A 25,888-nucleotide genomic window follows, 5' to 3' on the forward strand; every position below is an offset into this window, starting at 1 on the left:
GGTAGGACCAACACCCATGTGCAGTGTGATACTCCAGGATCAAATTCCCACGGTTTATGTCCCAGAAGGTGGGCAGAAAAGAAACACACTAAAGCACAATGTGTCTAGGATAGTACCATCAACTTCATGTTTGTGAATAGTAACAAGTGTAGCCATAACTGTAACCTCAATTTGTTCAACCTGCTAAGATTCATGGGAGTGCTGCAAATAGAACCAATCACTTACTACCAGTAAGAGAGTTCCTGTCCCTCTTCTCAATGTTTTTCTATGACTGCTTCCCTCATTCATTAACAAATTCTTTTTTTTAGAAGGTAATTTTCCCAAATAGATGAAAAGATAGTTTTCAACATTCATCTTTGCAAAACAAATTCTTTTAAACCAGAAAGTCTGTATAAGAATTTTTTCTCTAATAAAGTCAATTTACAGGAAGAGGGATCTTTGATGCCCAGAAAACAAGTCGTAAATGAGAATAACTAATAACAATAAAATGTTTACAATTAGCATTTATTAAGCACTTTCAGCTTTACAAAGCACTTTACATGTTATCTCATTTGAACTTCACAACAACACTGAGAGGTAGATGCTGCTATCGATCCTATTTTACAGAGGTGCACAGAGACTGAAAGAGATTAGATGCCTTGTCTAGAGTCACATAGCTAGTAAGTGTTTGAAGTAGAATTTGAATTTAGTTCTTTCTGATTTCTGGTCTAGCACTCCATCTGCCTTATCACTTCACATATGGCACTTCTAAAAGAGTTAGCAGCTAGGTGCTCCAGAATATAGAATGCCAGACCTAAAGTCAGGAACACCTGAGTTCAAATTTGGCTTCAGACAATGGGAAAATTGCTTAATTTGTTTGCCTCAGTTTCTCCATCTGTAAAATAATAGCAACCCGTACTTCTCAAGGTTGTTGTGAAGATTGGAGGAAATCATAATTACAAAGCTCTCGGCATTGACCTGGCACATAGTAAAAACTATATAAACTAGTTGCTGCTGCTGTTGTTGTTGCTGTTGTTATACGACTGCCTTCTCTGACGGTTGCTGAGCAATCTGGTATCGCCAAAGTGCATTGGACTTGGTATCAGAGAGAGTCTAATCTGGATGTCTATCTTTGCCACCTGCTACCCATGTGACCACGTACAAGATATTCTTTTTTTCTAGATCTCATTTTCTCCTTTGTATAATGAAGGGATTCAACTAGAAAGCTTCTTCCAGTTCTGGATCATAACCATCTTTTTATTCTTTCCTCTTATAACTTTAGGGTAAACGTATGTAAAACTATGAAGAAAATAAACAAGTATAGTTGCCCCTGAAGAGAGTCTTAATATATTTCATGACCATAAAATATTTGATTTAAAGTTTGTCAGGAAGGTAGGAATGAAACCCAGAGATCTGGGCTTGTCTCTGATAATTATTGTTAGTTTTATTAATGATGTTAGTAAATACACAGATAGCTTACTTGTCAAATTTGCAGACAACAAATTTGAGAGATAGAGCAGAATTTAATGAGAAAATTTAAGAGGGCTAAATATAACGTTTATATATTCTTTATTTTTTATTTTAATTCCAGTTAAAGAAATCAGCCTCACAAAGACAAGATATGCAAAGGATGGCTAGATTTCAATTTGTCTGAAAAAAGATTTGGGGTTTTTGGTGAACTTCAAATATGAGTTGACAGTGTTATATGAAAAATCAGTCAACAAGTACTAATTAAGGACCTATTATGTGCTTGGCACTATGATAAGTGCTGTAGATACAAAGTGCTTCAAGGATCTCATAATCTAATGGGGGAGACAACATGGAAACAATTATATTCAAATAAAATAAATGCAAGATAAATTGAGGGTGGGGCAGATTTCTCATAGGGAAGGCATTAAAATTAAGTAGGTCTGGGAAAGGCTTCTTGTAGAATGTGGTATGTTAGTTGAGAACCAAAGGAAGTCAAGGAGTAGAAATGAGAAGGGAGAGAATGCCAGGCATGGGAGACAGACAGTGAAAATACTTAGAATCCAGAGATCAAGTATTGTGTACAAGGATAGAATTACTAGATTGTAAAGTAGTTTGGGAGAGTGTAAGGTGTCAGAAGATTAGAAAGATAGAGAAGACCTGTGTTATGAAGAATTTTAAAATCCAAATAGAAGATATTATGTTTGATCTTGATAATAATAGGATGTTAAGGGGCAGATCAATTCTTGAGAGTCTCCACAGCTGTGGATCACAGCATCTGAAGGAGTTGTAGGACAGCCTTTGCTGACACAGGTGTTGCCGACTGAGAATGAAATAAATTGTAGGCAGAGGGAAGAGAAGGGAGGTCAAATAACACAATGGCCTCTCATTCAGAGAGATCAGAGAACGTTATCTGCCTCTCAGTCTCCTTTTATCATCCTCTCACCACAAGGAGATTCATTCTGCAGGTCTGGGTTGGATCTCCAACAGCCACTATCAGGTGGCTCCTGTATATTCCAATAGCTCTTGTGGATTACAACAATAAGGAGCCATGGGAGTTTATGGAGCAGTCAGATTTGTATTTTAGGAAAATGAATTTGACTGTTGAGTAGTAGATAGATTGTAGTGAGTAGAAACTTGAAGAGAAAAAATAGGCTATAGTATGGGGGATAAAGTCCTACACTAAAGTGGTAGTAATGTCAGAGGAGAGAACCAAGTTATAATTGTACAAACAACAAGAATTGACCACTGGTTGGATATGGGGGGTAAAAGAGCATGAGGGATTGAGGATGACACCTAGGTTGCCAGCCTGGGTGACTAGGAGAATTGTGATGTCATTGACAATAATAGAGAAGTTGGGGGGGGGGGAGAGTTTGTTGAGGGGGGAGGGAAGAGAAGAAGATAATGAGTTTGATCTGAGACATATTGAGTTTATGATGTCTATGGTACACCTGGTTCAAGATGTCTAAAAAGAAGTTGGAAGGGCAGCTAGATGGCACAGTGGATCAGAGCCCTGGCTCTGGAGTCAGGAGGCCCTGAGTTCAAATTCGGCCTCAGACACTTGACACTTCCTAGCTGTGTAAGCCCAATTGCCTCATAAAAATAAATAAATAAAAGACAGTTGGAGATGTGAGACTGGAGGACAGAAAAGAAATTAGATCTGGACAAGTGGATCTGAGAGACATCTGCAAGTTCCAACATGGGGAAGCCCTTTAGCAAGAGGCTGTCCCCATAATAAATACAATTTGCAGGGGACCTTGCCTAGAATGCCCTTGGTACCTCATCAGCTTACCTAGGCATCTTTCAGGGACTAGTTTGAGTCCTTCAATCTCCTCTGACTACCTAACTCTAAACTCAGAGAGCACAGTGTGTATCTGTGCCTCATTCTTTTATGTTCCGTGTTTCTTCTCCACAGCATTTACTAGCTTAGCCCTTCTTTTTCCTCCAGATGGCCTCTGGGATTTTAATAGAAGGAGAAAGGGGAAAAAAAGTCTAGTGTGTTCTTTGGAAGGTAGGAGGCTCCTTTAAAGGCAGCTGGATTGGACATTCCCTGGGGGCACCTTCAGTTTCTGTGATGTGCAGTCAGGGAAAAGAAAGGGAGGGAGGGATGGGGGAAGGAGGAGGATTGGCTTTCTGTTTTCCCTAGAGTGACTCAGAGAAGACTATAGTACACTTGCAAAGGACACAGAAGGAAAATGGCTACACAGGTTGTCTAGAAGTATTTGGGATCCTCAATCAGATTATGGGAAGGAAAAAGCTTCTTTGCATTACTGAAGATAAGAGAGCCACAAGTAGATTCCTTTTTTTTTTTTAACCACCCGACCCCAAAGACTAGGACAATACCCCATCCCTGCTCATTTAAGGCCTTAGCAGATTAATTTTACCCGTATCCCTTCTTTCCCATCCCTGATTGACATTCCTGAAGACAATGAAAATCAAAGAACTACAGAGCTGTCAGAGATATTAGAGGTTATTTACTATTGCCCTTCCCCCCCCCCAAAAAAAAAAAAAAATCACTGGAAATAGCTCAGGACCTGAACAAACAACAGAGAAGCCCATCTTAGCATTGGTGTCGGGGACAAGATGAGAGCCTCCATTTGACACATCCACTTTCTTTGTAAAAATCTATGCATTTATAGCCTGTGAGGATTCTGATTTGATCAGAATTAACATTCTTAGGAGCAGAGATCTCAACTAATAAGTCATCCGGTCCAACCCATGTTTCATAACTATACTTTCAAGGTCAAAATTACTATGAACCTGGGGCCGTTTAAATCTGTTTGATCAGGCCACAAACCTAGGGTTACACAGATGAGCTTCAAGAAGGTTAAGAGACTTTTGCCCGAGGTCATAGATATCAGAGGCAAGAATCAAACTCAAGTCCTCTGATTTCAGAGGCAGCATTTTACCATCTGTACCATGAAACTCCTCATGCAAGGGACCAAAGATGAACTTGGACCTTTGGGGTCTGCCTTAGTTTCTCACTCATATAACCTTGTTTATTCTGACTCAGGACCAATATCCTCCCAAATAGGTTTTATGCCAGTGAGCAAATAATCCCAACCTAAACTTGGGCACAGAACAAGGGAGCAAAGAGCACTCCTCTCAAGGTCATCTTTCTCCAATTCTCTAGATAGAGATTTTTACCTTCGACCAAAAGTCTCCCTTTTATCCTCATCAGGGGGTCCCTAGTAGGGAGGCACCCAGGTTGACTAATCCCATCCACCCCATCTTTGCCTTGAGCACTATTATGAGACCAGCCACGAGTTTCTTGGGAAGGGGAATCCTGCCAGCCTGGGCCTCTGCAGTACATGCTGATTTGCTGATCTTTCCAAAACCTTTCCATCAGGCCACGTCAGAGAAATGCAGGCATGTCTGCCTGGCGAGTTCTGGATCAGATGTCCACTTGCTCCCTTGATAACATCAGGCTTCTGACTTTTTTTTCTTAATGGAGGTAAAATAATTCCTGCTTCCCCTGACATCCTCCCCCTTCCCACTTCTTTCATTCTTTTTTTTTTTTCTTTCCCACAGCTGGACTAGATCCCAGTCTTTTGGAAGTAAAAATAGCAAAGTGTGCTGAGGAGGGGGCTGGGGAAAGAAAGGGAGAGCAAGTTTAAGTTTCTTTCTTTTATTCTCAGACCTAAAAATAATTTGTGATAGCTTGTGAAGCACAGCCCTAGATGGTGGGCACTGGGGGCCTCTCCCAGTGGCAGCTGTCAGATTGAGTTATAGGACTCACATCACTTCATATTGGAGCTGATCAAAAGCTAATGAATTGGTAGGAATTGAGCTAAACCCCTCACCAGTCAGGAAGCTTGAAATGTCCCAATCATCATGCTTACTGCTCTCTTCCCTTGCAACCTCCTAAAAGTGTCTGCCTTATCTGCCTGAGGAAAACCATATTCAAGATAATCATAGATAGGAATGAGGGTCAGCAATAGGTGGCTTTTTTCCTTAAGGGAATCTCTCTTCTCAAACACAGCACTTGACCAGAAATCTGTGTCCTCCCAATAACTGGCCACCAAACTGCCTTCATCCTCTCCCATTCAAAAGTGTCTTCTGAAAGTACCACCTGCCTGGAAATTTATTCTCTGAGACGAATAGGAATGTTGTCCCTCCTCCCCAATAAAGATAAGGCTTGTTGAGTCATAAGTACTTGCTTCTTCCTCTAAACAAATGCTGGGAAAGAAATAGCACAAAAAGTCAGGATCGCTATTGCTGCTTTAAACAGAAACTTCCCCAGAGCACAAACCATACCTGGTGACAGATGCTTTTTTGATTCATGTTTGTTACAGATTCCACCATCTCCAGTGGGATCCCAGAAGCCATCTGGTCCAAACTGGACCTGACCAGGGATAACTTTGACAACACACACAAACCTTCCATGATGGGGAACCGTACCATTCTGCTTTTGGACAGTTTCTAATCCTCTCGTTTTCAACCTTCCTCCACACTCTTTCCTTTGTGGGTCAGCCCACATAAGGTCCCTAATATGCTAAAGATGTGGGGTAACTTCAAGTTTATTTTATATTTGCATATATAAAAATATATGTAAATATTTATTTGTTACCACATATCGAAATAAATTCAACGCCCACACACCATGATTATAGCTGTCATTCTTCCAACCTCTTTCCTAGTTTTGTCAGGGTTTTCTTGTGAGCTGTAAGAACACCTGCCTGCCTTAGATGTGAGAGTTATTTTTATTTGTCTCCTTTGTCCTGGCAATGTAATCTAATGTCAGCTGGGAGGGGAGAATGACACAAATCTAACCTCTTGACAACATTGAGGCTTCAAAGAGGAAAAATTCATTGATCAATATAGATAAAGAAGTAGACTGTTATTTAGGGACTAATGTCTGCTACTCAGCAGGTTGAGCAAATAATGTTGTTGAATGTTGATGATGATGATGATGATGATGATGATGATGACATTTTTCTAATGCTTCAGGTTTGCAAAGAACTTTATATTCAGTATCTCAAATAGAATATTGAATGTGAAGTCAGGAATTTATGTCTTGCCTTGGACACTTATGAATTGTGTGATTCTGAGCAAGATACCTAACTTCTCTCTGCCTCAGTTGCCTCATCTATAAAATGGAGATAACAATAAAATTTAGAGTGTTTGTGGGGTTCAAAGAAGGTAATATATGTGAAGTACTCTATGACCTTAAAGCAATATAAAAATATTAGCTATTATCTCCACAAAAAATTCTTGTGACATAATTGCTATTGCTATCCCTTTTTTATAGATGAGGAAAATGACTATGAGAGCAGTTATGATTTGCCCAGTGTCACACAACTCAGAAGCATCTGAGGAAAGATATTAGGTGTAAGTCAGACTTTAGATACAAGCATCATAGGCATGAGGTTAATAGACAGAGTATGAGCTATGAATAAAGTCAACAGGTCTTTCTATTGATATTTTGTCTCTAATAAGCATATTCATTCTTTAGGCCAAATATATACTGTTTCCATGCTGATCTCTTCCCTTTTCTTGTTGTTATTCAGTTGTTTCAATTGTGTTTAACTCTTCATGATCCCATTTGGGACTTTCCTGGCAAAGATACTGGAGAGGTTTCCATTTCCTTCTCCAACCCATTTTACAGATGAGGAAACTGAAGCAATAGGGTGAAGTGATTTGCTCAGGGTTACAGAGTTAGTAAGAAGGGCTTTATCTGTCCTACCAACTCGTTGCCTGACAAAAGTGACTGCCATTTCCAAAGCCCCTGATTTCTAGGCACCAAACATTAAAAGCTCACAGTTCCTCATAATACATGTTCAGCTCAGTCTGTAATTCTCCCAAAACAAGTGAAAGGCTTGGCAAGTAGGAGAGGAAATCAATTTACTGCATTTTTCAGTTATTACTCTCCCATCACAGGCAAATGTGAGTGAATGGTCCAGAGTTCAGAGATGTTAAGAAGTTTTGCGTTCTTAAAACCTGATGTTTTGGGGGATAAAGGGAGGGGGAGGAAGGACGCTGACATCAGAGTTTCTCAACTATACTTCTATACTGTCCTCTGAAGTGCAGGAAAGTTGGTTTGTTTCCGAATATGAGGATACTTGAGGAAAGAAAAAGAATTTTTAAAAGTGAATCGTCTCTGATTCTCTTTCTTCATTTGGATGCCCAGAAAAGTGATATTTCTGGCACGGGCTAGAGGCAGAATACTCTATAAATACAAAACCATTAAATCTCATGCAGTCAGGAACCCGATCAGGGCTGCCTTTTAATTTCCTGACATGAGCTGGCCACTAACCCAATTACCCAGAATCCCCGGAGGAGTCCTCATCCTTCCCAGCAAGCACAAAGAGGGAGTGAGAGCATATTGCATGGATGTCAGCCCAGCTTTGGCTGAAATCAAATATCTTTTAGAAAACACATGGGTAAAACTGGAGGAGGGGAGAAGAGATGAAGAGGAGAAGGAAAGGGAGCAAAAAGGGTTTCAGTGAGAGTTATAAGGCCAATTTGCTCCATGGACACCCCAAACTGGCCCCTTGACTTAGGAACCATCCTGGAAAATTCTTGGTGAATAGTGTTCCTATTCTTTTATTCCTAGGTACAGGGTCCCTGTATATGCTATAAGCACCCAGAAAGAGAATTCTGGTTTCCAAAGCCAATTTTAAAAAATCTCTACCAACTCTTTCTTCATAGTCTGTCCTTATTCTTAGGATCAGGAAAGAAAGAGATAGTATTTGGGACAGGGTTTTTGCTTTATTCTCCCAAGAACACACACACATGCACTGGAATGAAGCACTTTATTCTTCTCCTTGGCTACTTTCTTCTAACTTTGGACCCTCTGGGGAAGGGGGGGAATCCTTGCTCCTTCCTTTAGAATTAAATTCCAGAACAATGATAGAAAAAGTAATTCACACAATTATTAGAGGCAACTAGATGACAAAGCAGAGAGGGCACTGGGCTTAGAGTCAAAAGACATGAATTCAAATTCTATTTCAGACACTTACTAGCTATATGACTCTGGGCAAGGCACTTAATCTCTATTTGCCTCATTTTCCAGTTGCAAAATGGGGATAATAATAGCACCCATTTTCAGTATTCCAGTAAAGCATAGGAGATAATATTTGTAAAGGGCCTGGTACCTAGAAGGTACATAATAAATGTTTGTTCCCTTTCCCTTTCAGCTTACAAAGCATAATAGATATTCAGTTGCATGTGCAATCATCTTTTTAAAAAAATTATGGAAATGTTTATTTTATTTCATAAATTAAAAATAAAATAAATATTTTAAAAAGCATTAACAAAGCATTTACCTTAAAATAATCTCATGAAAGAGATGCAGATGAAATCCTAAGTGACAAACAAGGACCAGGGAAGTAAATCAACTGGCTTAAGATCACACTGCTAACTAGTGATGGCAACAGGATTTGAACCCTGGTCTTCTTGTCCCAGTAGATAAAGGCCTGGCATCAGAAAAACTCATTTTCCTGAATTCAAATCTGGCCTCAGACACTTTCTGTGTGACCCTAAAAAAGTCATTTAACTCTGTTTGCTTCAGTTTCCTATGAGATGGAGAAGGAAATGGCAAACCGTTCCACTATCTTTGCCAAGAAAACCCCAAATGGGGTCACAAAAGTCATACATGATTGAAAAATTACTCAATAACAAAGAGTTCAAAAATATAAGATTTTTGACCTTTTCTTCATGATCACTGAGAATCAAGGATTGAGAAATATTAATTCTGACAGGGACTGAAACATGTTAAGTAATTTACTGTGGGTCACCCAGCTGGCTTGTCTGAGGCATCATACCAACCTAGGTCTACTTGATGCCAGATCCAATCCCATGTCCACTATATCCTTCTTCCCCTTTATTCACAAAAGGGGAGGGGAAATGAATATAAATGCCTAGAACTGTTTGATGAATTGCTATGGAAAACCCTGCAATACAGATAAATGTAGTCTGAATGTTGTGAGAGAGAAAGAGAGCAAACAGATCAAGAGTGAGACTGAGAGAGAGAAAACAGAGATACAGAGAGAGACAAACATATACATGAACTCATCAGAAAAATGCAGCAGAAAAATCGGAAAATTATCATATGCTTCTTCATCCTCAAACAGTTCCAGATTCATTCCCATCCCTTAAAATATAAACTGGGAGGTGTCTTTTTTTTTTTTTTTTTTTTTTTTGTACAGAGAATATTATTGGAGTTCTTTGAAATTATCTAGTCTAATGTTTTCTTTCTCTTTTTCTTTAATGCTGAGGCAATTGGGGTTAACTGACTTGCCCAGAGTCACATAGCTAGCAGGTGTTAAGCGTGTGACACTGAATTTGAACTCAGGTCCTCCTGACTTCAGGGCTGGTGCTCTATCCGCTGGTGCTCTATCCACTGGGCCACCTAGCTGCCCCTAATGTTTTCTTTTTTTTACAGAGAGGTAAACAGAGGCTCTGAGAAGTAGACTTGTTTGTGGTTACTAAGGAGCAAAATTCAGCTCTGATCCTAGACACTGCATCAAGTTTCCTCCTTCTATACTCCAGGTTTCCTGATATCTGCTCTATAGTCATTTTCGATCTTTGAAAATTCACAGTCATGGGTCTTCAAAGGCAAGAACCCTCCAGGGATAAACTTTGGAAAGGCTTGGGTCTTTGGGGAAGATTGAATGGTTTTCCCTTTTAGTGACAGCTTGGGGAAGGGAGGGAAGTTAGTCATAGAACTGCTCCCAGAGGGCATCACTGCTGCCAGCAGAGGGGAGAAGGAGGCACCCAAACAAAGCCGGGAGCAGTAGCTGTTGCCAAAAGCCCCCTATCTGTCAAGGACCCAGCGTAGGGAATGAGGCACACAATTCCAAAGGAGACAGCTCCCTGAGGGTCTTCAGATCCCAGGATTTCTCTGCCAGTCAGCTGGGGCTCAGACAGCCAGTGAGGAAATAGACTGAACCAAGATGCTCTGTTCTGTCAACCATTGAGGAACCTTTGTGTCTTTTCCTCTCTGGATTTGGAGATGCCAGTGCTGAGGTCTCTGGTGACTGTCTTTTTGTTTCCTCTTTCAGGATGAGCTATTCTAAGTGAAAAAAGTTTCTTAGGGTCATAGGTAGAACTCTAATGCTCTTCTTCATGGAGAAACAGTCCAAGCTATGTAACTGACCCTGGAGAGACCTTTTTCTATCTCTCTTGAAAGACTTTTCTCTAGCAGGCAATGTTCATTTTTTTTCCCTGAGCAGACCTGGATCTATAGGCATTACCAAGTCTTACCTGTCTCCAGGTTTAGAAGCCTAAGGTTTCAACACCCCAAAATCCTCTCTGCCTATCCTTGGGGCTGACTTAAAAACAAAATGATGGTAGATAAGGAATCTTAGGACAACTGAGTAGTATTTTGTTTTTCCAAATACACATAAAGATAGTTTTCAATATTCATTTCTGCAGGATTTTGTCTTCCAAATTTTTTCTCTCTTCCTCCCCCACTTCCTCCCTCCTCAACACAGCAAGAAATCTGATATAAATTAAACATGGTTTTAGGCCAAGTGGGCTCAAGCCCACTTAATTGTTCTAAATTCTGAAGCCTCCTCTCCAAGAGACTGAATTTCTCCTAAGTTGTCTCCCACTTCCCTCCATCCATCCTTTCACTCCCCTCCCCCAGATACATAGCATTGATCACTATTCTTTTAAATAAAGTGGCCCAGCCGGATATCTGAGCTGTTGCCTATTGATTGTGAGCTCAACAACCTTCCTCCCTTTCCTTTGTGCATCTCTATCCTCTTCCACCACTACCCCCCTTCCTTTTCCCTTACTGCAGGGCCTTTATAAAACTCCCCTTCTCTCTTCCCAGCACCAGGTCTTATTGAGAATCCATCTTCAACATGTCATGAACCTCCAGGGATTTTTAGGGGGAAGTCTCCTTTCTCTGTTCCATGCTCTTTCATTCTTTCTTATTCTCATATCAATCCTTCTCCCTCATACTCTTACTGTTCCACATTTCCAAACTCATCCTCCCTCATTCATACATCCTCCCCTCTTTAACTCTCATCCACACCCACTTCCCTCATTTGCAGGAGACCAAAAATCAGTCGATCCTGACTCTAATTTTGTCTCTGTATTGAAGAACTATTTGTGTTAAAATCACCTCTCTAGTACATAGCTTCCTCATAGGTAAAGCAAAAACATTAATTCTCCTTGATGCTCACTGCCATTACTTCTAGCTCTAAAGTTCTAATCACTATCCTCCCAAAAATCTTTTTAATCTTTTTTGTGTCCTAGAGCAATATGGCAAAACCTTGGGATCCCTTCTAAAAATAATAATCATATTCATAATTGAAAGAAATGCCATATTTCATTTAGAGGTAAGTAAAAGTAAAAACATATTTTTTTCTCACAGAAATTTTTGGAAATTTCTGTTTCCCTGAAATCTGTGCAGGGACTCAAGGGGGTATCTATGAATCCCACATTAAGAACTCCTTTTCTAGGATTATGGTAAGGATCAATTGGCAAGTATTCGGAAGTTCTTTGGAAGAATTATACATGCATTTTGATCATAATTGTGTGTGTGTGTGTGTATTTTAATGGCAGCTAAGTGGGGCAGGGAATAGAGCATTTAGCCTGGAGTCAGAAGACTCTTCTTTCTGAGTTCAAATGTGGCCTCAGACATTTCCTAGCTGTGTGACCCTGGGCAAGTCATTTCACTTTATTTGCCTTAGTTTCCTTATCTGTAAAATCAGGTGGAGAAGAAAACCCCAAATGAGATCACAAAGAGTTGGACACAACTGAGATAGATAGTTTTGGTCTTTTGGTTTGCTTTTATAACCAACAGGAAAAGATTAGATCTATCCAGTAGAGTGACCTGAACAAGTTATTTAATTTCTTTGGCCCCAAATTCCCAAATCTATAATATAAAAATGACCAGATCAACTCATTAATCTCTGTATGGTTTAGTTCATTTTTTCTGGACAGATCTCTGATTTTACCTTAAGAGAATATTCCATATTACTGTTCTGTAAGAAATGACCAACAGGATGATTTCAGAAAGGCCTGGAGTGACTTACACGAACTGATGCTGAGTGAAATGAGCAGGACCAGGAGATCATTATATACTTCAACAACAATACTATATGATGACCAGTTCTGATGGACCAGGCCATCCTCAGCAACGAGATCAACCAAATCATTTCTAATGGAGCAGTAATGAACTGAACTAGCTATGCCCAGAAAAAGAACTCTGGGAGATGACTAAAAACCATTACATTGAATTCCCAATCCCTATATTCATGCCCACCTGCATTTTTTATTTCCTTCACAAGCTAATTGTACAATATTTCAGAGTCTGATTCTTTTTGTACAGCAAAATAACGTTTTGGTCATGTATACTTATTGTGTATCTAAGTTATATTTTAATATATTTAACATCTACTGGTCATCCTGCCATCTAGGGGAGGGGGTGGGGGGGTAAGAGGTGAAAAATTGGAACAAGAGGTTTGGCAATTGTTAATGCTGTAGTTACCCATGTATATAGCCTGTAAATAAAAGGCTATTAAATTAAAAAAAAAGAGAGAATATTCCAGATGAGAAATATCAGTATAAATTGAGATGAGTCCTTTTTTTAAGCCACTTATAATCCTAGAGAATTGGCTGGGCCACGGGAAATTTAAATGATTTGCTTAGAGTCACACAGGTAGCGCAGGTCAACCAGGCAGTTGTCTTTCTGGCTCCAGTTCTCTATGTAGATAAACTGTCTCCAAGATGTGTGATGAAAAAATGAAATAATGGATGTGAAAGCCTGCTAAAAGTAAAGGTATCAAAAAAAAAAAAAAAAAAAAAGAAAGTAAAGGTATCATGCAGGTACTATGTCATTATAGCTATATAGAAGAGTTGGATGGTGCAGTGGTTAGCTTACTGGACCTGGAGACAGGAAGACCCAAGTTCACATGAATCTTCAACTCCCCCCACTTCCCATACACATACACACACATCATAAGCTGGGGAGCTTCAGGTGATGAGAAGAGATTTCCACGGTTTCTGCTTTAAATCATTACTTTTAAGCAAGCAGGAAAGATTATGACAGAATCTGGGTAATAGGAGAATCTGAAATAATCTCATTTCCCTCTCTTCTTTTTTTCCTCTTTTCACCCTCACCATTTCTCTCTAAACTGTGAGATAAACTTCATTTTTCCCTCAAATTGCAAATCAATATGGAATAAATTCTTAATTCCAACAGCGACTTTTCTTTCCCCTTCTTCACAGCCCCTAAACACACATACACATTTAGAAGGAGAAGACAAAGGAATGACCTTGGTAACCTTTGTGGCTTCAGAACTCTCTTGATCTCAAGAGGTTAAGATGAGGCAACTATACAAGGATACATAGCATGACATAGTAGGTAGCATTCAAGTCTTATTCCTTCTCTCCCCTCTTCTTCACCTCCCCCTAGCCTATACGTATTCCATTTTTTTCTCATTTCAGAGGGAATCTGAAACATGAAGCTTTGAAGTAAATCCATAAGAATGTATTTAATTATCATTGAATTCCCAGTGGTTTACTTTGAGTGGAGAAAGAAGGGGGGGGGGGAGGAAGAAAGGAAGGAAGGAAAGAAGGAAGAAAAGAAAGAAAGGAAAAAGAAAGAAAGAAAGAAAGAAAGAAAGAAAGAAAGAAAGAAAGAAAGAAAGAAAGAAAGAAAGAAAGAAAGAAAGAAGAAAGGAAGGAAGGAAGGAAGGAAGGAAGGAAGGAAAGAAAGAAAAAAGAAAGAAAAAGAGAGAGCGAGACCCAGCACCATTCAAGGAACTTGAGCAAACCAACAAGAGAAGTTGTGAGTAAGATAGAAACAAAAGAGAAAAGAATAATAATAATAATAATAAAAGAAAAGTAGAAAAACAAATAAGGATAGAAAGGGAAAAGAGAGAAGAAAGGAGGAAGTATAAAAGGATAGATGGGAGAAAAAGGAGCCAGGAGAGCAAAGAGGAAAAGTAGCAACATCTTGGATCAGAAACAGCCAAATGTGACAATCCATCTCCTCTGGGATGATCATTTTTCCCCCCTGGGCTGTCATAGTAAAAGGACCATACTTATCATTCCTTGGTTTAAAGTTTTAGTCTTTAATTTGACCATGAGATGGAGGATGTGAAGGGAAAAAGAATAATGCAACAAGGAGACATTGGATGATTGCTTATGGAATTGATTTAGAAAGGAAAGAATTTTGGACGTCATCTGAATCCAATCTCTTCATGTTATTGATGAGAATAGAAAAAGAGAGTGGACCTGCAGTTCTATTGATGTAGGGAATTCTCAGATAAGAAAGTTCCTTCTAGCATTTCAGTTTGGAATTTTCTCTATGGAGGGGTTAGATGATTTGCAAAGGGATCATCCAAGCAGTCATGAGTCATACAGACAGGACTAGAGACCAGGACTTCCTGGATCTCTCTATCCATTATATATCTCTCACAGATGAGGAAATTGAGGCCCACAGAGGTTAATAGCAGACCTCATATTAGAATCCAGGTCTTGTGATATCTGGTGTTATTTCTACCCTAATGCAGAGCCTAATCATTTAAAGAGAGAAGGGAAGAGGAGAAAGAGAATAGAAGTGGAGGGGAGCTAGATACTATCTAGTCCCAATATTGGTCAGGACTCTGAAGAACAACATATTGACCTTCAGTCAAGATCTTTAAACTAAATATTTCTAATATCACCTCTCTGCCTGGAAAAAGGAGAGAAGCCCCTGAATTGTTGGCAGGGATTATCAAGGATATTTGATGGCAGATGCTGCTTTAAACCTAGATGAGTAATTTAGAAGTTCTTGTGAGGTAAATGCTACAGTGAGAAGAAATCCAAAAAGCTGGGGACAGTGACTTCGCTGGGCCAGAAAACTTGGAAATTGTAGAGAGATAACAGACTCACCAGACAGAAAGCTCCACCCCACCCCCACCTACCATTTCCCCTAGCCTCTTACCTTCCTTCAGCATCCCCACTTTGAGACATTTCATGAAGCGACATGCCTGGCAGGATTTACGCCTCCGTTTTGTGATTTCACATTCATTTGTGGCCGGGCAGCTGTATTCAATGTTCCCTGCAACCAGATACAGAAAGGGTCACTCCTGGAGGGCATCTCAAGGCACAGAATGGAGCCTGTCTTGTCCTTATCTGTCTATCCATCCAGAGGGGGTAAGAGTGGAAGGAACAACAAGGGCTCAAGCTGGTAGCTTTCTGCAGCAGTTTTTCTTAAACATTCCCTCAAGATTTCATCACACCTCAGTAACCCTAGAGCCATCAGTGAGCTGGAGAATCAAAACTTATTAAAAATTCCTTTATTAAAGGGAATGGTTTCCCTTTTCAATAACAGAATTAGGAACATTTCCTTACAGCCAAAATCATCTTGGGGTGGGGGGTCTACAGCTGTAGACAAACAGCCTTTGTCGGTTTCAGTTCCAAGGTCCTAGCTCTTTTAGGGAAGTCCCTGAGGGTCTGAACCCATGAAAAACTTAAGTCTGGATTTCCCTAGTTCTTGGTAAACTGCCTATTAAGGTAAACCTTCCCTACCGCTCCAGGGCAGTTCTGAAAAAAAGAAATGGAGTACTAAGGACCAAGGAATTAAGTTCCTTGAAACTACCTCCCTGGAATTCCCTGAACTAGCATAGCCTTGTGAGGTGTCTATTTCCTCTGACGAAAGATCATGCTATCTAAATTCTTGTTTGTTGTTGATCAGTTATTTCAATTGTGTCCAATTCTTCATAACCTTATTTGGGATATTTTTTGTAGAAGATACTCGAGTGGTTGGTTTATCATTTCCTTCTCCAGCTCATTTTACAGATGAGGGAACTGAGGTAAACAAGATTAAGAGACTTGCACAGAGTCACACAGCATTAGTAAATGCATGAAGCCAGATTTGAACTCATTTGAAGATAAGTTTGCCTGATCCTTAAGCCTTTGTTTTATCCACTACATGACCTAGCTGCCCACCCTGAGGTGACTAATCTCTGGGAATTCAGTTTCCTATCTCTACCGGGAGCATTTGTCCTCAAATCCTAAATCACTCTTGGAGGCCAGACTTAGCTTAACTCATAGCAAAGAGAAAAACAATCCAACCAACTCTCAATTATCCATGAGTCACTTTCTCCACAATAAAAGTAAACTAATTTCAACAAGAAAAGAAGCTAAGTATAATTAAGAAAGTAAAACCAGATGATGTATTCTAAAGGCAAATATAAATGCTCTGGGGAGATTCCATCACCTTAGAGTCACTTGCTATAAAATTAGAGAGCCTCAGAGCTAAATTGGACCTCAGAGATCATCTAGGACAGGGGTCCATAAACTTTTAAAAAGATAAATCAATATATTTTCCAATATAATCGGGTGCCTTGCTAATCCTGCATATTTTATTTTATGTATTTAAAACATTATTCTGAGAAAGGGTCCATAGATTTCATCAGTTGCTACAAGGGTCCAAAAAAGATTCAGAACTTTTGATCTAGTCCAATGATTCCCATTTGAAAGTTAGAGACAATGGGGTTCATCCTAAAATTCACTAGCACTTTAAGCAATAAATAATGAAATACTCTTATGAATAGCATATTAAATTACTCTGGGAATTCACAACACATTTTTATTGAAAGGGGTTCAAGAAATAAAAACTTTTGGGAAACATTGATCTTAGCTCAAACTATTCCTAAACAAAAATCCCCTGTACAATAACTTTGACACATGAGCATCTAGCCTCTCCCTGAAAACTTCCACTAATGAGGAATTCATTCGTTTACAAGGTAGCTTATTCTATTTTGCAGAATTTTTGTTGGTCCCTGTTTCCATTCATATTTACCTCTTCATCCCTACCAATACTCATTAGCACATCTTACTGAGATAGGATTATGTAGCAATAAAATTAAGAAAATGTCCAAATTAGGATCTGCAGTACAGAGAGATCCTGAGATCTAACATAACTACAAAGTACAGTTATCCCTTTTACATCATTGGGGCTAGAGATGTGGTACCCCCTCCCCAAATCTTCAAAATCCACATAAAAATTTTGACCCTCCCTTCACAAGCAGAGAAGTTTGAATTATTATGTTATTAAAAGATAAAATATATAGATATTATATAATACTATCCATATGCCATTATGCATTTCTAAACTTTTTCTATGATATCTTTTGGCTTCTGCAAAACTCCCCCCAAATTCCCATTTAATTTCTTACACAGATCTGTGATATATTGAAATCATTATGGAGAAAGTCATGGTGCAGAAGGGAAAACTGTACTCTAAATGACTTTGAATGAAGGTTGTTCAACTACCCTTGGTTCCACATTGAACTCCTTGTGCATAGAATCATATAATTAATCCACAAGCTTTTATCTCTTCATCTTTGGCAGTTGCATCAGTTCTTTTTGGGAAACTGACACCCAGAAGGATGAAGGACTTGCCTTAGTTTACAGGGGAAGCTAGAGGCAGAGTCAAGATTAGGACCAAGGCTCTTTCTCTTTCTTTTTCTTTTTCTGTGACTTTTCATTTTGTCACAGAGTTCATGAGTGCGTAACCAGGCAAGGCAGCAAAATTCTCTTTCTTTCTGGCAGGTGATACTTAGATGCATGACCACGTTCAAGTCATTTAGTATCACTCGTCATTTATAAAATCAAAATAATATGTAATAAGACATCTATGTGGTGTAATGGGTTGTACACTAACTTTAGAGGTTTACCTCAAACATTTAATCAGTGTGTGACCCTGGAAAAATAATTTAACCTCTCTCAGGCTCAGTTTCCTCATCTGTGTAATGGGGTTTACTTGCCTCACAGAGTTGTTGTAAGAAATAAATGAGGTAATATATGAAAAGCATTTTGTAACCACAATTAAATTCTAGTAGTAATGGGAGGATGAGAAAGAGATGGGTAACAGCAGCTAGGTGATAAAGTGAATAGAATTCAGGAAGAACTAAGTTCAAAATCCCATCTTAGACATAACTCTCTGCTCTGTGTGCCTTAATTTCCTCATCTGTAAAATAGAGACTTTAATAGCCCCTTCTTTCCAGAAATGTAGTAAGGATCAAATGAGTAATATTTGCAAAGCAAATGCCAGTTATAATATTAGTAGCATCAGCCACTTTATAAGACTATAGTGAGACTCAAATGAGATAATGTATGTGAAGTATTAAGTAAATGTCAGCTATTCTTAACGGCACTTATATTGTCTTGTGGTATCTCTTGGTGTGGTTACCTAATTCTTGTATTATTAAGGAAGTGGTACAACAAAAAGGTCTGGGTGTTGGGGGACTGGGATCTACTCCTGGCACTGCTGTCACTATGGACATTGCTGAAACAATGTGTTTGCCAGCTGCAGATGAAACCAGAACCAACCATCGAAGACTATCGATGGCTGGAGCAGAATCTGTTGGTCAAAATTCTCACCATCACTAAAGAATCATGGAATCCCAGAATCTTAGAATTAAGAGGGACCTCGGAGATCATTTGGATCAACCCCAACCCAAATTCTGAATACCACATACAATCATTTGGTCAGATACTAGGAACAGGGAGTTCACTATCATCCAATTTCATTACGAAATAGCTCTAGTGGTTAGGAAGTTTTTACTTAAGGTAAGTGAAAATCTGCCTCTCTGCAAATTCCAAATGCTGTTTCTAGTTCTTCTCTCTGGGGCTGAATGTAATCTTTTGACCCTTTCAATAAGTATTCTCTCCTATGGGCTTGATACACTCAATTCTTTCAATATTCACAAGTCATGATTTTGAATTCACTTACAATTATTATTATTATTTTTTTTTTTTGCACTTTGCTCTAGATGTGTTCCAGTTATCAAGAAGTGAACAGAATATTCCAGATGTGGCCTGATAGGGGGAAAAATACTTACTTGGACTTCACTTTTTTCTCATTCTAAGTATGAAGCTTCTATTGATTAGAACCCATTAGTTTCCCTGGGTCCAACCTCCTGAGAGCAGGTGGAAAGAGGGTCTGTAGTAACCACCTAAGTTCTTAGCCCTTTATGGTTCAGACTGGGACTGGGGGTGGGGGTAGGGGAAAGGGAAGGTCCTGATTTTATTTGTTTATTTATTTATTTATGTCCCTTTCAATTTGTTTTATGGGCCTGGCGGCTGGCTGCCAGCAAAGCCGGCTGGTAGCTTTGTCTTGTAATTTCGGTAAGTGCCCCATGATAAAGTGATGAGATTACCTCATCACAATTCCAGCAGTCTCTCAGGGGCAGGCGGTCACACATCCTGCTCCATATCCCTGTATGCTAAGAAAGGGGGTGACTGGGGAGAGCTCCAGGTCTGGGAGTAAGGCTGTGGGAAGTGCTGATAGGGGGGTCGGGTTCAAAGCTTTCAGAGGTCCTTGCATAGATTACATACATTCATGTGCAGGCAATGGCTCCATTTCAACAGTTACCTGAGCATATATAAACCAGACTGAGCAAAACAGCTAAATATTTTCTAGCTGTGACATGTAGGGGAAGTGGTACCTAGTTTGAGACTTTTTTTTTTATATCAAAAACTCAAGAGTCCCATGAATTGGGATCTACCATTGACTTCACCTCAAAACTGGGGTGAGGTGGGAAGGCAAAGAACCAGGCTTGGGTTTATATGTTAATAGCCTCAAATATAACAGGAATTCATTCTTTAAAAAAATGAACTTTTGGGCCTTTTCTTATTGTAGCGAGGATCATCCCATGTAATATGGATAAGATTGGGTTTATGCCCTATTTCCCCTTGTTGTAATGTAGCTAAATTGGATTATTCATCTTTCATCTTTAATTTCCCACCTCTGTGGATTTTTTAACACCACATTCTATTCCTGATATACCTTTCATTCACTTCTTGCTATATTTGGAGTCAGAGGCCACAGGTTGATGTCCTGACTCTACTACTTAAACAACTGTGTGACCTAAGTCACTCAGATTCCTCAACTGTAAAAATTAGATTAGATTGCAACTAAAGCCCTTCTAGTTATCAATCTATGATCCTTTTAACCTCTTTCATGATGCTCCCAATAAAAATATTCTCTCTGTTATAAATAGTCACAATACTTTTTGAGTCCTCTTTTATTTGATAATTATCTTATTATCCCTGCTTCCTTGTAAACTCCTTAAAGACAGGAACTCTGTGTTATGCCCCCGAGGAAGCTAGGTGGTACAGTAGATAGGGTGCCCAATCTGGAGTCAGAAAGACTCCATCATAGGAAGACTTATCTTCCTGAGTTCAAATCTGACTTCAGACACTTCCTAGCTGTGTGACCCTGAAAAAGTCTTTTAACTCTGCTTGCTCAGTTTCCTCATCTATAAAATGAGCTGGAGAAGGAAATGGAAAATCTTCCCATCTTTGCCAAGAAAACTCCAAATGGGACCACAGCGAGTCAGAGGGAAAAGGACTTAACAGTAACTAATAGTGTCTCAAACTTTGTAGCTGCTAAATAAACTTTTGAATGAATGGATTGATGGCTGAGCTTTCATGAAGATATGACACACTTCATGAGATACTCAGATTGCCTGTCATCCTGAACTAAACTATGAAGATTTTTCTCTTCAAGGATTATCTTCAACAGCTATCAATGAACACACACAGGACCACAGCCTGTTTTAGATGCAATGAATTGTGGGAACAGAAAGGGGAGTCTGTGATCTCAGAGATAGGATAGGCAAATCTCAAAACTGTTATAAGAGCCAAAGAGTTAAAGAAATTTGCAGGTGTCCTGACAGGTTCAGGACAGGATCAGGTTGGGGGTGGAGAGCAAATTTTGGGTAGCAGCTGGCACAGGCACAAGAATGGGCCTCTCTAGTTTTAAAAATAACCTTGCTATTGTCAGTGTTATCATTTAGAAATGTATAGTCTCAGTATTATTCCCATTTTATCTCAAGAAATAGTCCTACGTTAATGCTCTATTGTAGTGTGGAGGTGACCGTGGATTGCCAAAGGTTATATCAACTGAGAAAAAGTTTGGGCAAGTTCTACTATGCTGAGAAGGTTTTGAGCAACAGACTGTGCTTTCCAAGGACCAAGCTACCTACATTTTTCAAATCTCACTAGTAAATGACATTTTAGTGATGCTTTGACCAAAACAACCCATAAAGAATCAAAAAACCCTAAAAAACCCTGAACTGCCCATAGGCCTGCATGCTGAATTTCTTCTGTGGTGATCATGCCCAGTGGTAAAAAGATGATGGGGACAGGAGTAAGTATTAAGAATCACACAATTTTTAATTTAATTAATTATGGGACAGCTAGGTGACTCAGTGGATATAGTGCTAAGGCTGAATTCACCTTCCTGAGTTCAAATCTGGGCCGACACTGGCTGTGTGACACTGGGCAAGTCAGAACCCTGTTTGCCTCAGTTTCTGTAAAATGAGCTGGAGAAGGAAATAGAAAACCACTTTAATGTCTTTGCTGAGAAAAACCCAAATGGGGCAGGAAGAGTAAGACATGACTGAAAACGACTCAATAATCGCAACAAAAACCACTAATTTAGCTGCTGGCACTCTAAATGTGAGATCCTGGTTCAAGGACTAATGAATAGACACTCCTACAAGAAAAGAACATATTCATCGTGACATTATCACTATATTCATGATGATAGCATTTTCTATAGTTCATTAAAGTTTGCAAAACATTGTACAAATATTATCTTGTTTTATCCTTACAATAGTCAGGGGAAGTAGATGCTATTTTATAGATGAGTAAATGGAAAGACACAAATTAAGTGACTTGCCCATGGTCACACAGATGTATCTGAGGTCAGATTTGAACTAAGGTCTACTTGATTAGAGATTTAGTACTCTATTCACCACATGACCCAACTATCTTTCAGCAGCTATAAATAAAAGTTCAAAAAAACGAAGTTGTAATTCAAGGGACAGGTGGCTCAGAGGTTCCTGAAGAATAAGACAGTTGGAAAAGTTCATTGCATTCAAAAGCAACAGATCCATTTCAATTATAGTCCTCCCATTGTTCTTATTATAGATGATAATGGGTTGATTGAATCAAATATTGCAGAGTCCCCTAAATGACATCTATTTATCACTCAGTGAAGTTCACTTTAACTATACACACTGGAAAATCCAAGCCAATGAAGAATGGCTATATGCACTTCAATGGACCCAGAATGCTTGCCCCTTGATGCATACAACTGAGTCCCATTTAGTGTAAATAATGAATTCCCTGAAGTGGTCACGTTATTCCAATACATATGGCATATTTCAGTGTCTGACATATAGTAGGCACTTAATAAATGCTTTTCTAAAAATGGCTGCAATCAGGAATTGCTAGAAATTCATAGAAGTCAGTGAACCATTCATTCATAAGTTCATTCATTCATTCAGTCAGCTTTTTATTCATTCATTCACTCATTCATTCATAGTGTATATAAATCATTCATTCATTCATCCCTTAGTTCCCTGTCATTCAATGATTCATTCATCCAGCTAAGTATTAATTAGCATAATTTTCAGTTGTACCAGTCAGCCAGGCAACAAACAATTGTTGAGCACTCAAGATTTTTACAGCCTGACGCTGTACACCTAATCCTAGGTACTACTCTTCTTTCTTCCCTACTAAGTACCTAAGTAGGATAGGTACATGAGGTATTCTGTAAAGTGCTGGATTTGGAGTTAGGAAGATCTGAATTCAAATATTGCCTCAAACACTTTACTAACTGTGTAACCCTAGAAAAGTCACTTAGCTCTTTTCCCTCTTCCCTTTGCCCCCTCCCCTCTCTCTCTCTTTCTTTCTCTCTCTCTCTTTCTCTCCCCCCCATCTTTGTCTTATTCCTGCTTCCTCATCTATAAAATGGTAATATTAATAACATCTATGTCCCAAGTCTGTTCTGAATACTGAGATAATATGTGTAAGATACTTTAAAAACCTTAAAGTGTTATATGAATGTTAGTCGTCATTATTATTATAATGAGTTGATTAATATGTTCTAATACTAGAGGAGTATATTCTCTACCATTGGTGTGTGGACAAGGAAGAATCTCACAGGTAGCATGAAAATGCTAGTTTTTATTATAACTATAATTATTACATTTTCTTTCCTTCTTCAATTTAATCTTTCCCCTCCTTTACTCCAGCCCTGAGTCTTATCACTTCTATGGGCTCCTTGCCCTTTCCTCCTTTCTAGAAAGGCCTGATCCTTTGTAGGGTCTACAGACCTAACTAAACCAGTTTCTAAGAGGGTTTACCAGAGATCAGTCAAAATAACTTGTTTAAGTCCAGCTTTAGAACAGCTAGGGGACACAGTGGATAGAGTGCCAAGCCTAAAGTTAGGAAAACTCATCTTCCTGAGTTCAAAGCTGGTAGTATGATCTTGGGCAAGTCACTTTACCCTGTTTGCCTCAGTTTCCTTATCTGTAAAATGAGGTAAATGAGGTGGAGAAAGAAATGGCAAACTACTCCAGTATCCTTACCAGGAAAGCATCAAATGAAATCATGAAGAGTTGGACATGATTGAAAGTGACTGAACAACAAAAATCCAGCTTTGGGATGGGAAGAAGGCATTAATTAACAATCATTGGGGTATATCTGCAAAAGCAATGATCATGAGCATTCTAAGAAATTTCCTTGGGAAACAAATTACTTCTTCAACCAATTTCATTTTTTTTTTTGTTTCAAATACCAATAGTAGATAGATAGTCAAATTTCTATTCTCTCATCCCAACTCCTCGATTTTTATTAAAAAAAAAACAAAAACAAAAAAAAACACCAAAGAACTAAAAACAAAAACAGAAGTTAAATGGAGAAGAGGGAAAGGAAACATGCACATTATAAAAACTATTTGTTGTTCAATCGTGTCTGATTCTTTATATCCCTGTGGACCATAAGACATCTATATTTTAATGAGGTTTTCTTAGCAAAGATACTGGAGTGGTTTGTCATTTCCTTCTCCAGCTAATTTTACAGATGAGGAAACTGAGGCAAACAGAGTTAAATGAGTTACCCAGGATCACACAGTTAATAAGTGTCTGAGGAAATGGACATCATCTGTGAAATGGACATCATAATAGTATCTACCTCACAAGGTGGTTGTAAAGCATATAGTAGGTATTATATAAATACTTATTATCTACCTTTTGTAGGTTACTTACTACCTGAGTAACTAGACAAGTAACCTAGATTCTCTGGTCTCAGCCAACTGTACGGCAAAATTAGCAAGTTAGAGCAGATAACCTCTGAAGTCCCTACTAGCTCTAAATCTATGAAATTAGTGATGTATTCTTTAAAAAATTACTTCTCATTTTGGGGACTCAATTTTCTCATTCATAAAATGAGGGATTAGGCTAGACCAGGAGTTCTTAACCTGAGATCTATGAATTAGTTTTTAAAAAAACTATTTTGATAACTATATTTCAATATAATTAATTGTGAGACTGACAAGTGGGATAATTAATAATAATTATAATAGCATTTAGATATCGTTTTCAGGTTGTAAAGTGTCTTACAAGTTTTAGATTTTTTTTTTTTTTTAAGTCTAAGAATCCATGGATTTTCTAGCTCCAACATTCTATATTTGTGACCTCCTCTTGGTTAAACCCACCAAGGTTGAGAGCTATCTGGGACAGAGTGTATGTTTATACATCCAGCCCTTGGGGAAGCCAGGAGGGGACCCTCGGCATTGAAGTGACTCTTGGATTACAGCATTTCCCAAAGAGATCAAGAAAAGCAGATGGAAATCAGCTCCAACAATCCCATCCGCTCCTGGTGCCAGACACCACCCTTGTGCCGCTCTATGTCTGCCTGTTTTGGAAAGGTTTTATCTCTAAATGCCCATGTGTGTCATTGAACTCATCTCCCCTTGGATCAGTCAATGTTTTCCAGGACAAAAGGCCTTGGAAGCAATCCAGAACAACTTGGATCTAGACAAGTACCAGCCAAGCAGACCCCATTTCTGATAACTGATCAATCACCTCCTGCCATTGCTTCTCCTTGAGGGAATATTCTTTCCAGTCTCATATTTGGGCCCAAAATGAAAAACAAAAGCATTTTGAAGGTTTTCCCTCAGTCTTCCTCCCTCCCACCATAATCCTGGACACCCTTTGCTTTCTCTGTAAATAAAAGATATTGGAGCCATAATTAACTGCTATGTGAGCTGATAGTCTACCAATTCCATGCATGTCTGCTCAGTACATGCTGCAGGATCCCCCAAAGTAACTCCCTTAGGGAGAAGAGCCCCATGCCATATCAAAGCTTCATCTAATGCTATACTCTCCCTCCCTAAGAGAGGAAAGAAAGCTAAATTCCACGTAGGCAGGCTTGCATTAGCATTGTTAGACCAAGCTCTAAACTGAAGACATAGAATCATAAAATGTCAAAGCATGAAAAGAGCTAAGAGGGCATGTAATATAACCCCCCTCATTCAGGATGAACATCTACACCTTGGAAATTGGAAAATGCTACAATCAAGACTTGATTTATTGTGTTGTTGTCTAGACTCAAGAAAAAGTGATGGAGAAAATGTTAGTAATGCAAATTTAACTTAAAAATGTGGTGTGAGCAATTTTGTTTTTCTAAGCCT

At 38.9% G+C, this 25,888-nt stretch overlaps 1 protein-coding gene across 1 annotated transcript in view; it reads right to left on the reverse strand.

The window, feature by feature from the left end:
• Positions 1–25,888, reverse strand: part of ESRRB (estrogen related receptor beta) — a 64,598-nt gene that overhangs the window by 32,519 nt on the left and 6,191 nt on the right. Inside the window, exon 2 of the mRNA XM_012547859.2 lies at positions 15,335–15,451. Coding sequence (XP_012403313.1) covers positions 15,335–15,451 — 117 coding nt within the window. The remainder of the gene's footprint in view (positions 1–15,334; positions 15,452–25,888) is intronic.

The sequence above is a fragment of the Sarcophilus harrisii genome, chromosome 2 (assembly GCF_902635505.1).
Source record: "Sarcophilus harrisii chromosome 2, mSarHar1.11, whole genome shotgun sequence".
Classification (NCBI taxonomy): Eukaryota; Metazoa; Chordata; class Mammalia; order Dasyuromorphia; family Dasyuridae; genus Sarcophilus; species Sarcophilus harrisii.